At 41.7% G+C, this 15,329-nt stretch overlaps 1 protein-coding gene across 1 annotated transcript in view; it reads left to right on the top strand.

Moving 5' to 3' along the window:
- SWAP70 (switching B cell complex subunit SWAP70) overlaps positions 1–15,329 on the top strand; it is a 39,142-nt gene that overhangs the window by 15,033 nt on the left and 8,780 nt on the right. The window contains exons 4-7 of the mRNA XM_068148016.1: positions 9,046–9,273; positions 11,304–11,450; positions 11,692–11,800; positions 13,105–13,286. Coding sequence (XP_068004117.1) covers positions 9,046–9,273; positions 11,304–11,450; positions 11,692–11,800; positions 13,105–13,286 — 666 coding nt within the window. The remainder of the gene's footprint in view (positions 1–9,045; positions 9,274–11,303; positions 11,451–11,691; positions 11,801–13,104; positions 13,287–15,329) is intronic.

Below are 15,329 nucleotides of genomic sequence, written 5' to 3'. Positions count from 1 at the left end.
GAAAAGGAATACAGACCTTTCTGATGATGTGCTTCTGATGAAAAGCAGCCACTACCTGAACACTCTTGCTTAAAATGGCTGAAGGAGTAATCCTAGAGAGATCTCATTATACTTTAAGTTCCTGTACAAGTATAGGCAAGGTTCAAATAGGTATTTTAACTCTATAATAGGATTTTGGTATCTCCACTATTTTCCCCTTGGGGCAGGACAAGGGAAGAAGCAGTAGGAACTGTAGGCATGAATAATCTCTTGCAAAACTGCGTGCAGACATCCCAAGGCTTTGCATTTCAGCACTAGCATAGCAATTAATAAATATCTGAAAATGATTGAACAGTCAGGGACCAAACCAAAATTATTTATGTGCAACTAAAACATAACTGTTGGAATCCAAGCTGCTGTGCCAAACCATAAAGTAGATAACTCCCCTATCAAAAGCAACTGCTTGGATTTTGCCTTACCACTCACTTTTTTTAGCAGGAGACTTTTCACTCTCTGCAACGTTTCTGGTTTTGCCAGATGGGTGATGACAGGGCCCTACCTGTCATGCTGTATTTCCATGAAATATGGCCTTCTTTTTGCCTGCTTTCCTGTTTTTTCAGTCATCTCTGGCAGACAGGGATCATGGTTATAAAAGCTAAGACAGCTCCTTTTTTGGTGCCAGAATTAGCTTTGGTAGAAAGTCAGAGCCGCTAATAAATGTCAAAACTGAGACTCAAATCCATGTCTGTGATTTGTTACCGTGTTCCCCCTGCACAGCCTGCCTTACCTGAGGGTAGATAGTTCACAGCCATGTATTGGCGTGGTTAGCAGCTGCAGGCTTGCCAGCTCTGGGTGTCAGCGTTGCTCAGTTGCTCCCTCTTCACCAAGCATGCCCCCCACATTCATGCTGCCTTCTGTGGCTGATGCCAGGTGATGGCAGTGTGTCTTTCTTGGCAGTTGGCTTTGACCCAAAAAAGTTTTTCTATACTTCATAGCTACTGCTGTTTGCTTTTCCTCCCATCTGTAATGTCCAGGATTAACCAGTATTACTCTTTTACTTGGATTATTGCTAAAATGCTTAGGGTGGATCTGTGTCTGCATCTCTTTGATTACAGAAAGATCTAAATTATGCAATACTGTTTAAAGAAAGCTTATAGAGCCTAGCAAAGAAAGGCTGCTCTGTTCTTATCATATACAATGCCTGTATTCACTCTAACCTTTTGCCTTAGACCACACAGGTAATGAAATCAGCCAGTGGAGGAATGCTGTCTGTTGAGCACACTCCTTTCTGGTTTGCACTGATCCTCCTTGGGTTCTCTGTGCTTCTGGAAAAATCCACATTTACTCATTTACCCTTTTACACAAATTTCATAAGTGATGATGCAAAACCTCAATTTTAGTCAGTTTTTCTTTTTCTCTATGTGATCTTTCATATTTTCCTTCTGTGCTCTTATGTGTTGGGGGGGTTATGTTAAATCAAAACTTCAGATTTGCAAAGCATTTTCTTTGTGGGAATTTGTTGTCTTAGTGCTGAGAATTTCTACCTAAAAATGACTCTTTTCAATAGTATTCAAAATGACCCTGGTGCCTCTTGAGTTCATAACAAAACTTGATTGTGTATTTGGTCTTCACCACATTATGTTACATCCTTTCACTCAATTACAAAATGGCTTGCACGTGTGTATGAAATGAGTGGGCTACTGCCGAGCGAAGAGCAGAAGAGAAGGGTGATGAAAGTATCACTGTTCTGTGGTGTTTGGTTTTGTGAGAACCATGTAAACTTCTCTCGGATGATTGTATCTTCCCAGCCAAGGAACAGACTTCCCTTCCCTCTCTGTCTGGTGCTTTGATTGATGGCTCAGAATATTGCAACACCCAATTTTCTGTCGTTTCTGGCTTGGGGTTCTTTGTGTGGGATCCAGCTGTTTCACCTCCTCCTTCCCTCCAACCTCGCATGCTCTTGGATTTCAGAGACTTTATTTCCCGTTTATAAGTAACAAGGAAATTTGCCTCATACTTTCAGGTTGGAAGGGTGATCCCTTGAAGATTTTGGCATCCCATCTTGTGAATGGGATGATTGTAACAGAACTCCTTAGGTCTCCAGAGATTGTGTCAATATAGCTTCATGTGGCTATGAGGATGCCTTCTTTTCATCCTCTTCGGAAGAGCTGCTTTTTTAGACCTGCTTGGGAGTCTGATTTTTCTTTTAGGTTTTTTTTCACCCCTTTTTTTTCCCTTTGTTTTTTAATTGGTTTCTGGACTCACTTGAACAATTTCACGTGGAAAATTCTGCTTGAGTGCAGTTTCATCTTCTTTGCACTGCACTGACTGAAGGTGGACAGTGCTGTCCCTCCACTCTGGCCCACTTTGAGTACTTCTGCATTAGAAGAACTGTGCTAGGCCTTTCACCTTAGCTAATTCTGGTGGGGCTGCAAAGAGGAAAGTCTTGATTCCATGAGCAGGTGTACAAAAGGTGGCAAATTAGGAGAATCTGCAGCTCAACCTGAGAAAGAAAACAGGCCACTTTGGAAAGATTTCAGAGACATGGGCCAAAGAAAGCTTTAGAAGAGCAAAGTGAGGAAAGCAGTTAGAAATAGGGAATTTAGAAGCAGTGGAGGGGTGTCACAGGCTAAAAATTGTTCATGTAGCAGGGGCCAAACAAAGTCAAAAGCAACATCTGTTCTGTGTTCCTCACCTACTGTGGAAGGAGAGATGGCAGCCTTGCACTTGAGAGAAGTGAGGTTAGTAACATCCAGTATGGAGAAGGACCTGGGTTGGGGTGTGCAGTTTTGGTATGTGGCTTCAAGCTTGATGGGATCCTTCTATGTTATTAGGAGAAGTCAGATAGAGGGAGATAGGAGCTAGTGGTGGCTGCACAGGGCACTGGCCCCAGCTGGTAATGGCCTTGGGTTCCAGTGCTGCTTCTGCTGGCAACTGGTTGGTTGCTGAGAGCAGTTAGGAGAGTTGGAAAGGAACAGAGAGCCATGAATCCTGCTTTTGTAAAGGTGCAAAAGCAGAGGTGCATTTTCCCAGAGGAATGAAAGAGGAGGGAGCTTTCAGATTTGATACCATTTTGCAAGTGAGTTGTTTTGGTATGCACAAGGTAAAACACTTCTATGAACTGGGTAAATGTGTATTTCAAACAGACACCGATAGAGAGTGGAAGGGGGAAAAAAGCTTTATTTTGTTCACTGTAGTTAATATTAGACTTGATGGACAGCTTTCAGAATTAACACAGTTCTTTGCTAACAGCAGAACTGCCCCCTGGCACAGTGGGCAGAGCTTTGCCAAGCAGCTGCACCACTATAATGTGCCTAGAACATGGGGGAATGTGTGGGAGCTCCTTCCCTTTCCTACAGGTGATCTTTTCTACTAGGTTATCTGAGATGGAGACATCTAAGTGTGTGTTTCCTTCAGGTCTTGCAGGCACTACTGCCTTTCCCATGAGGATGAAACAGAGGTAGAGAGAACTGTAGCCTTGAGAGGAGAAATAATTCTAGTCTGTTATGAGCTTTCCTTCAGCTCATCTCAGTCGTTGCAGACTCATCTGGGCGCCTTGGCATTGTTTAACCAGACGTTTTCTGGTTTATAAAAAGGTTTCCAAACACTTCCTCTTTCTTGTTTCTGGACACGTGACTGCAGCCCTGGGAATGCTTTGCTGCCTGAAAGCTGTTGTGTGTGGTTAGCTTTGTTTCTGAGCCATTCTTAATGGTGAAACTTGTAGATAAGTACACTGCAAGCTGCATATTTGTGTGTTGTAATCTAGTGTTCACATACCTTGTTTTTAAAATATGTTTAAATATTTGCTGCCTTTGCTTTTTAAGCCTGGCTTCTTGAGAAAGGAAGATTTGTACAGTTATTTTCAACTGTATTAGTGTGGCATTTTTAATCCTCCTGGTTAGGAAAAGAGACTCCAAACCTTGTATGGCTTTCTGTGCATTTGAAAATGAGGTGATGTTTTTAGACTGAAGTGGTGATTCATCTGGAGGCTGCTGAAAAAGCTTTTTTTATGATCATATTTGCTTCCTTGTTTTGTGTTCTAGTATCAGAAACTGATACAGTGAATGAAATACTGGGAATTGAACCTTGGCCATTCAGAAATAAAGGCAAAATTGATACCACTAGGATGAAAGCTGCTTGTGTGGGCCTTTAATTGACCCATGATCTCTACAAGTTGATACTGATGGTTAGAAAGTTGTGGGGTTTTTTTTGTTTGGTTTGTTTTGGTTTTTATTCAGGATTTGCATTAGTTCTTCCTATTTAATTACTCTCTTCCTTGATTGCTGTAAAAAGCAAAACAGTTTTCAGCTTAATGCAGCAAGTTGCCCTTAGGATAATGCAGCAAGTTGCCCTTAGGATAATGCAGCAAGGTGTCCTTAAGATGTACATGTTTACATTTTACACTGCTTTTCAAGATTCCTTTATTTTGCTACTTAATTTATTTTAATTCTAATTTCATTTATACAAAGAGAAGGTAATGGCTTCCACTGGATAATTAACACAGTTTTGTTGGTGGAAAGGGTGAAACAAATACTTGATTTAAAAGTAAGTGATGTTCTGAAGGGATTAAAGTCTTGATGATGATTGTGAAAGGGGATATGATTGAATTTGCCCAGAAACATACGCGTCTACAGAATTCTGTACAACGTGAATAGACCTTTCACATCTGCTCTGTTAATATCAGAGTCCTTATTTGAATATGAACCAGGATGGCATGTCTGCTGGGCATGAAGCCCTCCTTGACATTATTTTTCAGTTTTCCTCTTCTTTGAAGACTCACTTGTATACCACAAAAATACGTGAAATGTCTTGCCCATGAAGGATAGTACCAGGGCTACTTGGAGAACAAAACAAAAACCAAACTACACCCCCCCACGCTTCCCTCTCTCCCCCCCCCCCCCCCCCAAAAAAAAAATAGTCCACAAAGCCAGCCAACCAACAAATAGGTACTGAACCATGGAAAAGAAAGTGCCCTCTGAAAGAAGATACCAAGCAGGATGCATAGCTCATGTTTAAGAGCTTCTATTCTATTTTATTTTGTTGCTTTGTTTTTTCACTTGGCAAAAGTCGCTGTTGATTTGAGATGGAAACTGTTTTTCACAGTGGTGAGCCAGCTGGTGTGTACTGGCCTATGCAGCAACCCCCTGGTGTTTTTATGTCTGTATCTGAAAGTAAGGTCCAGTCACAACAGCAGCAAACAGTGCTTCGTGTTTGCTTTTTGCCACTCTTTTTGGCTACATGAATAGGTTGTGTTTGAACCAGTAGACTTGATTTGTCAGTTATTTGCTGAGTTGACATGTCTCTTTGTGGAGGAGGGGACATGTGGCTTGCTCTCAGAGGTTCCTCATTTGAGCACATAGTGAATGGTCTCTTATTTGCTTCCAACTGACTTTATACTTACCTCACCCTCTTCCATATTTCAAGTTCCCCCCTCCCTCCCCAACACTCACTGTTGCTGTAGACAGGTTAGATAATTGTTTTCTGGGGACTTTGGTTAGCCAAATACTTTTCTGAATGCACGACACAGCTTGAATTCCTGTGTTTGGTTTAGAAATTAAACTCCAATGGGCACAGGTCCTTTTTCAGTTAGAAGAATGGATTTATAGGATATTTGCTGTCATGCTGTCGACTTGTAGATGGAGGAGCAACAAACTTACATGTTTTAATCTGTTCTAATAAAAAATAGGGCAACATATATACAAGTTAAGGGAAAGTATATGTTGACTGATTATTTTTAATGCATTGCATGATAATGTGTACTAGCTAAGGGTTTTGCATTGCTTCTTTTCTAGACCATTAGTTTGATACACATTTTATTCACAGGACTTGTGCAATCAGTGAAAAAAAGTCTATTCAGTGTGATTTGTGTGTGTGTGTCACTTTGTCTTCAGTTGGGTCCTAGTGCTTTGAGATCATTAACCCAAGGAATGCGAGAGCTGCATGCCTCAAGCAGTGCAGTATGTTGTGAAATCTTGGAACCATACATTTTGAAGTTAATGCTCATTAAGTTTTAATGATTTTTAAAAAATTATTATTTTTCTCATTACTATGTAGCATTTTGGCAGGGATATCAACCTAATCAAGCCTCAGTTATTTTAGCTTTCAGCTAAAGTACAGGACTGTATTTCACAAAAGATGCTGCTCTGAGGACTGAGCTGCGTAGCAGAATGTGTTTTCAAAGTGTATTGATGCCAGAGCTCATTTCAGCTCATGAAAATTTTAGGAGGCTTGTTTTGAAACAGGTTCTCAGTGCTGCTGTTCTTTCCTGCTGTGGAGGGAGTTTTGGGGTTGGTTGGTTTGGTTTTTGTTTTTTCTATAAACTTGACTGGAGTAGGAAGTAAGCTGCTTCCTGCCTTTAACTGAATGCTGAGGATTTATGGCAGCTGATGCTCAGAAGCCTTAGATTATTTTTTAACTTAAGAGTTTTGTAGAGTGAAAATCAGCAAAGCATATTTTAAATATTTTTAAGGGAAATGGTTACTGAATTTCACAGGAATGCTGTAAAAGATACATGCAGCTGGTTGGCTAAAATTCCCTTGCTGTTGTGTGACACTTCACTTCAGCGGTTCAGAGCCATGCATGGAATCACTGCAGAGCACCACTTTTGGACTTGTTCTGGTGAACAGTGGGAGTTGAGCAATGGTGAATACAACACAGCAGAGTCCTGGCACTGCAGCAGCAGGGGCCCATGCTGCCCTCCCCAGCCTGCCCGACACAGCCTGTGCAGCAGGGCGAAGCGGGCGCACAGGTGTGCCTTTCCTGGGGGTGCTTTCCCCACATGGCAGAGCTGAAACTTGTTTTTGCAGATTACCATAAACTTGGTGCCTCTTGTCTACAATTTGAATGCCATTTTTGGCAGAGGCCTCTGTTCAGATCCTCTCTCCAGTAAAAAATGCCTGAGGGGCTAAAAATACTTAAATGCTTTACTCGGTGAAGCTGAGATGAAAAGCAGTTCTGTCTGAAACTTCTGTACCCACCCTGGAGGTGTGTTCTGTACCCGGTTAGCCATCTTCTCCTAATATTTTATGAGGATACGACAGCCACATCTTGGAGAGATAACATGCTTCCTGCTCATTCAGCAGAGTGGGGACTTTGCTCTAAACAGTGTGGCAACTTTCAGTAGCTTCTCCATTTTGCTGTAGCATTAGTCCACGTGCTACTACGGTAGGGGCTGTTAGACCAAGAGCAGTTACTGAGCTGAAATTGCGGGAAAAGCCCACCTATTTATAGTGCAAATTTGGTAATTTACTATTTTGCCATATGAGTGTGTTCTGCTACCCATTTGTATGTTTCTTGATCATAGATAGGAGGGAAAGGAAGGGATTTACTTGTACCAGAAGCAAGAGAGAGAAGCAGCAGCCACAAAATTAGCATATGTGATGCATCAAAACCCTGAGGCCCATGACTCTTTGTAGTGGAGTGTAGGAAAAAACACTCCTTTATTTCTTTATATTCAAATATCTCTTGTAGAGACTTCCTGGGTACTAACAAGATAGGTTGAAAAGTGAGTCTGAGCTGTAGCTGTAAAATTCATTTATTCTGTGGTGAAACATTGCATGGTGAAGCATCCTCTGGCTCCCTCAGCTGGGATTTTTCTTACCTGTAGGAGAAATTGCATTATTCTCAGCAGTGCTGAGCAGCAGAGGCCAACCAGCCCTGGTCATTAGAATAAAGGCCTGGAAATCTTCTGTTTCACCACTTTTAAATGAGAAGTGTTTAGGCTGTACACATTAGTAATGTTTTATAATGGAATTCAGACTCTGGAGTCACTTAGTGTTTCCAAAACTACACCTAAATTAGGTAAACTGAAAGTGGATCAGAATGTCCTGAAGGACTGACCCTCAGAAAAGCAGCACTTAAGGAAATCTGTGTTATTTCCACATCCACATAGAGAACTCCCTTAGCAGGGGTTGATGCTGCTTTGTCCATGACTGCGTGGAGTGGTACTGGATGGTGCTCTCATGTGGGGCTCAGCAACCTCTACCCAAGCTTCCACCTTAGTGAGGACACAGGCAGCCTTCCTGTCTGCTTGGGCCAGCTGTTGAAGCAGTCAGGTTCCCTACAAAGCTGGTAAGGAAACACAGTGAGCCCTTACCCACAGCAGCAGAAGGCTACATTAGCTTGGTCTGTCTTCAGAAGTGGTTTAAATCCTGCAAATGGTGTTCTGCAACTTCAGTCAGAGACACTTAGAAATGGGGCTTTTACTTTGTTGTGTAAGAGGTCTTTGTAGGAAGGCTTTCCCCGTTTTATTATTTAAAGAGTCATTAAAAGCACTTTACGTGTGCTCAAAGGTGTAGATAGGCTGAGTTTAAAATACACTCGGTTAGAGAGTGAGCAGTGAGAGTTTAAAACCAACATGAAAGAAACAGGTAAAAGAAGAAACCTGGCCTTCTTTCCCTTTTGTATTTTTTTCAGTCTTATGTTTATTTTGACTAATGTTATTACCATGTGCATGGTAATGCTTACTGGATGAGGAGAGATTAAAGGAAAAGGAGAGTTTCTTTTGGAAACAATAAAAGCAGACATGAAAAATTGATTCTTTTACTGCTCTACATACATCTCTCAAGAATGTACTCCATTGCTGGAGTACTTGAGAGCTGGAGACAGGGGTCAGGTGAAGACTAAAATATGTGATCATACCTGGGCCAGTTATTCATTCCACTTCTTGTCAAGACTGCCACCTTTTCTTATTTTTTCTAATTTGTTTGCTTTTTGTCTTGCAAGAGTACTTTTTGGAATTTGGTGCTTTCTCACACTTCAGTCATCACACTTTGGAAGCTGTTGCAGGGAAGGTCCCATGCCTTCTGTAGAAATATGAAACATGAAAAGAGACTGTCGGGTTCAATGCTTTGTTTCTTTGTAGCTGCAGGATGGGCTTGGCAGTTCAATTGAAACAGGAGCCTAACATCTCTGCTAGTTAAACCACACCTACATTTAGGGGCCTACAAGTGAACATAGGAATCTAGCTGTAATGATAGTCTCTAGAGAAGCTTAATTTACAGCTCTGAAACACTTGAGTTACATGCCTGCTGAAAGTGATTAATTTCTGTTTGTATTTCTGTACAGATTGAATATTTACTTAAAAAACTCACCGAAGCAATGGGAGCAGGCTGGCAGCAAGAGCAGTTTGACCATTATAAGATTGCTCTTAACACCAGTCGAGAAGGTCTTTCTGCGTGGGAGCTGATTGATCTCATTGGAAGTGGGCAGTTTAGTAAAGGGATGGACCAACAGACTGTGTCCATGGCAATCAATGAAGTTTTCAATGAGCTCATATTAGATGTACTCAAACAGGTAAGAACCACAGAGGACTAGTGTTTTAAAGTAGATAGAACAATTTATTGGATAATGAGAAAATGTTCAATTTCTACCTAATGGCTAATGAGCAGGGCAAATAAGGTAAATGACTTGTAAGGCTTCTTTAATAGGAGCTGGTTTTTATAAAAGCTGTTGGTTACTTGTTACAGTGTTATGAATGAGTTGCTTGTTGGCAGTTTGTTTTTAGAAGGTAGCAGCACGCTCTGACTTTACATACAGCCTCTTTTATACTAGTATCAACAGCTGACAGAGTAAGTTGCATTGAAAATGCTTTTTTCTCGTTGCAGTTTTATTGTAGCTAATGTAAGTTGTGCTAATTAGAACCTTCGTATTCAAACAAGAGGGTCTGAACAAAGCAATTGCTCCAGATGAAAGGCCTCCTTCCAAGCTGCACCACTTCAACAGGGCAAACAGGTGTAGAAGAGCTCCAAACCTCTCTCCTTTCCTGTTCTGTATAGCAGACTGCATGACTGACAACCTACCTGTACTTAAACATATGAAGTCATGCTGGCTTTTATATTCTTGGCAAACTTCTGTCAATTTACATCTTCAGATGTCCAATGACTGGATTATAAGTTTAGGAATGGCTTCTAAGACTGCTTTTCTTCCATGGGAAGTATAAATATCATGGGAACCTGAGAGGTCACAGCAGAGCTTACCTAGAGAGCCATTTAAAATTGACTTTTACCTGACAGAAATGTTTTCATCTTTGATTTCATGGCTTCTTAGGAAATTAAACAAAGACTTTCTTGGCAGGCTTTCCTGAGCTGTTTTGAAGAAATCATCAAAAGGTCTAAGCACAGGAAATTATTTTGGAATATCCACAGAACAATGCAAAATTCTATTTTTGGTGACTGCTGGTTGCAGTTTGAGGTGAGGGCTGGGAAACACACACAGAGTCAGTTGAGAGCAAAATTCAGCTGTTTAATACCATGAAAGTAAGGTAACCAGTGTCAGGTCCGTTTACTTGAAACTTGTGAGGAAATCAGATTTCAATCTCTATCCCTCCACTCTGATTTGGGCCCCTGTCTCTTGGACAGTCTCTGGCCTAATGGAGAGTGGAGTTCCTCATATGACTTACAGACATCACAGTTTGGGCTGCAGCTTATACCATGACACCTTGTTGATTCACACCATTGCCCTCTTTATCGCAGCAAATTATTATCTTAGGGTATAAATTAATGAGATACTGTTTTGTAGCTAAGTCTCATTTCACAGTTACCTGGGTCTTTTATCTTGCACTTGCCAAGTGCAAAGTCTGGCAGCACGGCTGGGGCAAGCCCTGGTATCAAGAGAGTCTGGGGAATGAAGGGATTGAGAGTAGGCCTGTGATGAAATTTGTGACACTTAGCTTTCTGAAATGTGTCCTTCATGCGATAGTTGATGTGCAAAGATCCCCAAGGGCAGTCAGTGAGGTCTTGGAAGATGAGAGCCAACTGATGCCCAGAAAAAATAATTATATCAAGGTTTTGCAGAAATTTGAGGGGAAAGTATCAGCCTGACTGGGCTTTGAAAGCAAATGTAGCATGTCAGGAAGGAACGAAACAACTGATTATGACTGCAACTGCGCAAGGCATGAAAGTGAAGTTTCAGGAGTCCTACACACACCCTTGTGACCACCCAGACCTCAGACTTCAGTACAAAGGCAGCAAACAAAGCTGTTTCTTTGTGCATTCCTGGTGTGGGGTGGGTTAGCACAGGGGAATAGGCACGGCCTTGGTTCTGGCCATGTCCAACTGGCTAGAAAAGCTGAGCACAAATTAGCTGCATGTGTAGGGTGGGTTTTCTTTTAATCTTTTTTTCCCTTCTTTTTTTTTTTTTCTTGTTTTGATTTTTAAACAAAAGAGCTACTCCAACTGTCCTGGATACTTTTTTCCCCCCTTAGACCTGTAGAGAAGTGTGTAGGCGAAGTATTTAGGGTCTTGAGCTAGCTTTTCTGTGGGCCTTTAAGACCAGGAGGTTCAACAGACGCTAGGCCTTTCAGCTGATCTGCTGTTCTTCTACAGGGTTATATGCTGAAAAAAGGTCACAAAAGGAAAAACTGGACAGAACGATGGTTTGTGCTAAAACCCAATATTATTTCCTACTATGTAAGTGAAGATTTAAAGGACAAGAAGGGAGACATCATACTGGATGGCAACTGCTGTGTAGAGGTAAAAAAAGCCCCGCTGCCAAAACCTATTAATCTCTCTACATAGGAATGAATCATTTTCTGCATGCAGATATCTTTTGCTGATGGAGTTATTTTGTTACTTCATATAAAACCAGTTTGTGAACAGTCTTTTTATAAGGGTTCTTAGTATTGGTGTTTGTAGCTCTATAACATACGCAAGGCTTGACAATACAACTTACATTTCAGTGTCTGTAAAGCTGATCTTTTGTTATCCATTCTAGGCCTTGCCTGACAAAGACGGAAAGAAATGCCTCTTTCTCATAAAATGTTTTGATAAAAGCTTTGAGATCAGTGCCTCTGATAAAAAGAAGAAGCAGGAGTGGATTCAAGGTGAGGTTTCAAAGATCTTAGCTATGTGAAAGTTAAAGGTAAGCTGAAGTCTTGCACCTGTGCTTTAGTCACATTTGAAGTTCTTGGTCTTCTGGTTTTTGGGGTGTCTGTTTTGGGCACATAGGATCTTTAAGGATCCCTGTAAGGGAATAGCTTTCTGTCATTTAGGTGCTTCAGTTTAAGTAGCTGTAACAAAATGAAATGGATACCGTTGTTTGCTGTACTTCTAGGGATGGGGAGGAGAATACTTCATGAATTGTTACTTTTGCAGACAAAGGGAAAGGTCGTTCACTTTGGCATCATAAAATACTGGCTTTGCTTTTAGTTTTCCTTGAGGTAGTATAGTGAGACGCAAGGCGGGGAACTGGGGCTTCCTTTTCTCTTCCCACAGTGAAGGTACTCCCTGTGTGGACCTGCCCAGATAGGTGCTGAATGGTAGTTGTATGCATCTTTTGCAGAGTGAGGTAGAAGCCCTTGCAAACCCGCTGTTTGCAGTGCCATTGAAGTATGTGCAGCATTTAAATATTTGGAGATGTGTGCTTTCAGTTGCACTTCCCTCTTTACCTAAAGCATGCCAGTAATCACACTGAAGTCTGAGGTATGATGACCAATTACTTAGTTCATAGGATCACAGGATGTTAAGGGTTAAAAGGGACCTCCAAATGTCATCAAGTCCAACCCCCCTGCCAGGGCAGGACAGGTCACACAGGAACACATCCAGAGGGATCTTGAAACTCTCTAGAGAAGGAGACTCCACAAGGAGATTTCCAAAAGGAAATATTTTTTTGCAGTTGTAGTCAGTGAATAAAAAACCAAAATCATCTGCTACTCCTCAGCTTTGCTGTCTGAATATTTCCTCACTGAACAGAAGTTAATGAGAGCTATTATCTTACTGGGAGAAATTTTTCTCTGGGACTATCAGTAGGAATAAAGGGTTTAAGGTTAGTCTTAGGTATGTGTGTGAGGTGTTGGGTTGGTTAGGGTTTTGCTGCTAGGCATAGGAATGATTTGTATGTCTGTGGCCTGCTAAAAATCAGTATTGGAATTGACATTGAAGCTGCCCAACCTTATCCTTGTGGCACACAGCCAATACTGAAAGCCAAGTCTTTCACTGTGGGTTTGTGTTGACAGCTAGCCTGATGAGAACTGACAACAGCTACTTCTGATTTAAAAATACATTTAAAAAACCCCAACACAACAAACACCACCACAAGTATTCACTCACTAAGGGTATCCAGAAAGTTTAACGTTTCCCTTCACTGGTGTTCTCTTCCTTTCCCCTTGTCTTGTATGCTCCTCTCCAGCCATACAGACCACTGTAAGCCTGCTGAGGGCAGGGAGCCCTCCGCCCCACAAAGCAGCACGGCAGAAACGAAAAGAACTGCGCCAGAAGCTGTTAGCTGAGCAAGAAGAGCTGGAGAGACAGATGAAAGAGCTGCAAACGGCCAACGAGAACAAGCAGAAGGAACTGGAGACTGTGCGAAAGGTGGGAATGAGAGCTGCTGACCTTCAAGCTTTGAGTTCAGTTGTGGAGGCTGAGCTGGGCTTCTTTCAGGCAGCAGTCTCCTATTCAGGTTTTCAGACACATTGAACAAACTCCTCTAGGGAAGGTGAGATTGTGTTGGAGTCAACCACCTAAGCAAGCAGACCTGATGGTTGAGCCTGCAGTAAACCTTCAGCACTGATGGCAGCACCTTCTGGGGACTGCACAGTAGACTTAGGATATATACCCTGTCTCCCTGCTTGTGAGGGTATCATGAAAAAAAGCCAACAAGCCAGCTGTGTGGATGGTGTTTGGGCACTGGCGAGCGCAGAGCTTTCAGTCAGTTGTGGGTGGGGGGTTGTTTTTCTGTTCTCTTAGCTATGTCAAACTTGGGGCTTTTCATTCAGGTTTCTTTTTTTATACACGGTTTTCCAAAGTCACGTTCTGTGAGTTGTGTGTGGGAACTCTTCCCACAAATGTACCTTCCAGAGATAAAAATGAAATTTGCAAAGATTCCTAAGATAGGAAGTGATTTTGTGAGCAAGCGTGAGAATGGCTTTATTATAGAAGTTTGGAGAGATGAGTAGAGCTGAGACACCTAGCGATAACCACTTATAAACAGTTAAAAATCTATGTTCCTTGTAAATGCTGAATTGACTTCTAAAAGCCTGAGAACTGGACTAGAAATTTCTGAGTATTAGCAGACTTGCTGAATTCGAGCTTGTTAGTTGAAATGAAATGCCTGGCAGGAGACACCAGGGCACCTTTGCTGTGGCTGCCCACTCTTAACAGTAGACTGATCATGGTGATGGATCTTTGAAACAACTGGTACCTCTGCAACAGTTCTCCACAGAGCACTGATGTACTTCCTGTCTGCATCATTGCTAGAGGTTTTCATAAATGAAAAAGCACTAATTTCAGCCCTTCAGAAAACACCTTAGTGATCTTTGTGGCAAGAGGTGGGGGTGTGGGAAGCTATAAATAAATCTGAGTCTAGAAAGCAACTGAACCAATCCCAAACACGTCTTTTTAAAAGTCTTGTCATTAAGTCACAATTTGTGGCAAGGAAAAATGTGCCTCCTTTTAAATTAACCTTCCACTGACAGTACTGGTGTGGGTATTATTTTCTTTGCCTTAATGGAGTCTGACAATAGAAAATACATTAATTTAATTTTAGCACCTATTATTTGCTACGTGTTTGAGATTCAGAGTGCAAATTCTGCTTTAAAGGCTAGCCTTTGTTACCTGCAAGTAATATGCCTGTTAACAGAAATCATAAGGCTGGATTTTGGTGTTGAGTTTACTTTCTTGAGAGGCAGATAAGGGGAAGGTAACATGAGAGCATCCCCAGAGGAGCAGTGGGCTGTTGACAGGCTCCAGGGACTTTTTGTAGAAATTTCAACAGGTAAAATAGAGCTGCAGCAAGAAACACCTTTTGGAGTGGGCTGGATTAAAATGACTTCTGGGAGTAGTTTAGTCACTGACATGAACTACTGCACTTTGACTAAGCGGGAGGAACTTTGACTGTGTTGGAGGAACTTAAAAGTTTTTTGATTAGTTAGAAAAACGTTCATCAGGGAAAAGGCTTTGTACAGGATTCAGAAAACTGAATTGTTCTGGACAGTGTAGAGTTCGATTTGCTCTGAGTGGCAGTGAGCCATCACTTACACAGCAGCTGCCAAAGTGCACTCTCAGAATTGTTTCTACTTTGATAGCTCCTGTAGTAGAATATTTCAGAATAATAAAAGCCTTTGTCTAAAATAGATTTTTTTTCCATTTTGAGATGCACACACTGAATAGACTTGAAAGGTAAGTTTTTCTTAGCAAGAGAGCATGCACAAGACTCTGTCGGTTTGAGGTCTTGCATGGAGTTCGGAGACTGCTAACTAACCTCTGCTGGAATGGTGTATTCCTGTGATTTCCCCTCCCTCCCTGCTCCAAACTTTTGGGACTTCTTCCTAAACTGCCAAGATGTTGCCTACCTGCCAGGAAATGATGTTCTCTGAAGTGATTTAAGCAGGAAGTTGCTGATAAAGAGTGGACAAA

The sequence above is a fragment of the Melanerpes formicivorus genome, unplaced genomic scaffold, assembly GCF_026170545.1.
Source record: "Melanerpes formicivorus ecotype bairdi unplaced genomic scaffold, bMelFor1.0.p_v2 SCAF_16, whole genome shotgun sequence".
Lineage (NCBI taxonomy): Eukaryota > Metazoa > Chordata > Aves > Piciformes > Picidae > Melanerpes > Melanerpes formicivorus.
This window is presented reverse-complemented; position numbering and strand designations above follow the sequence as displayed.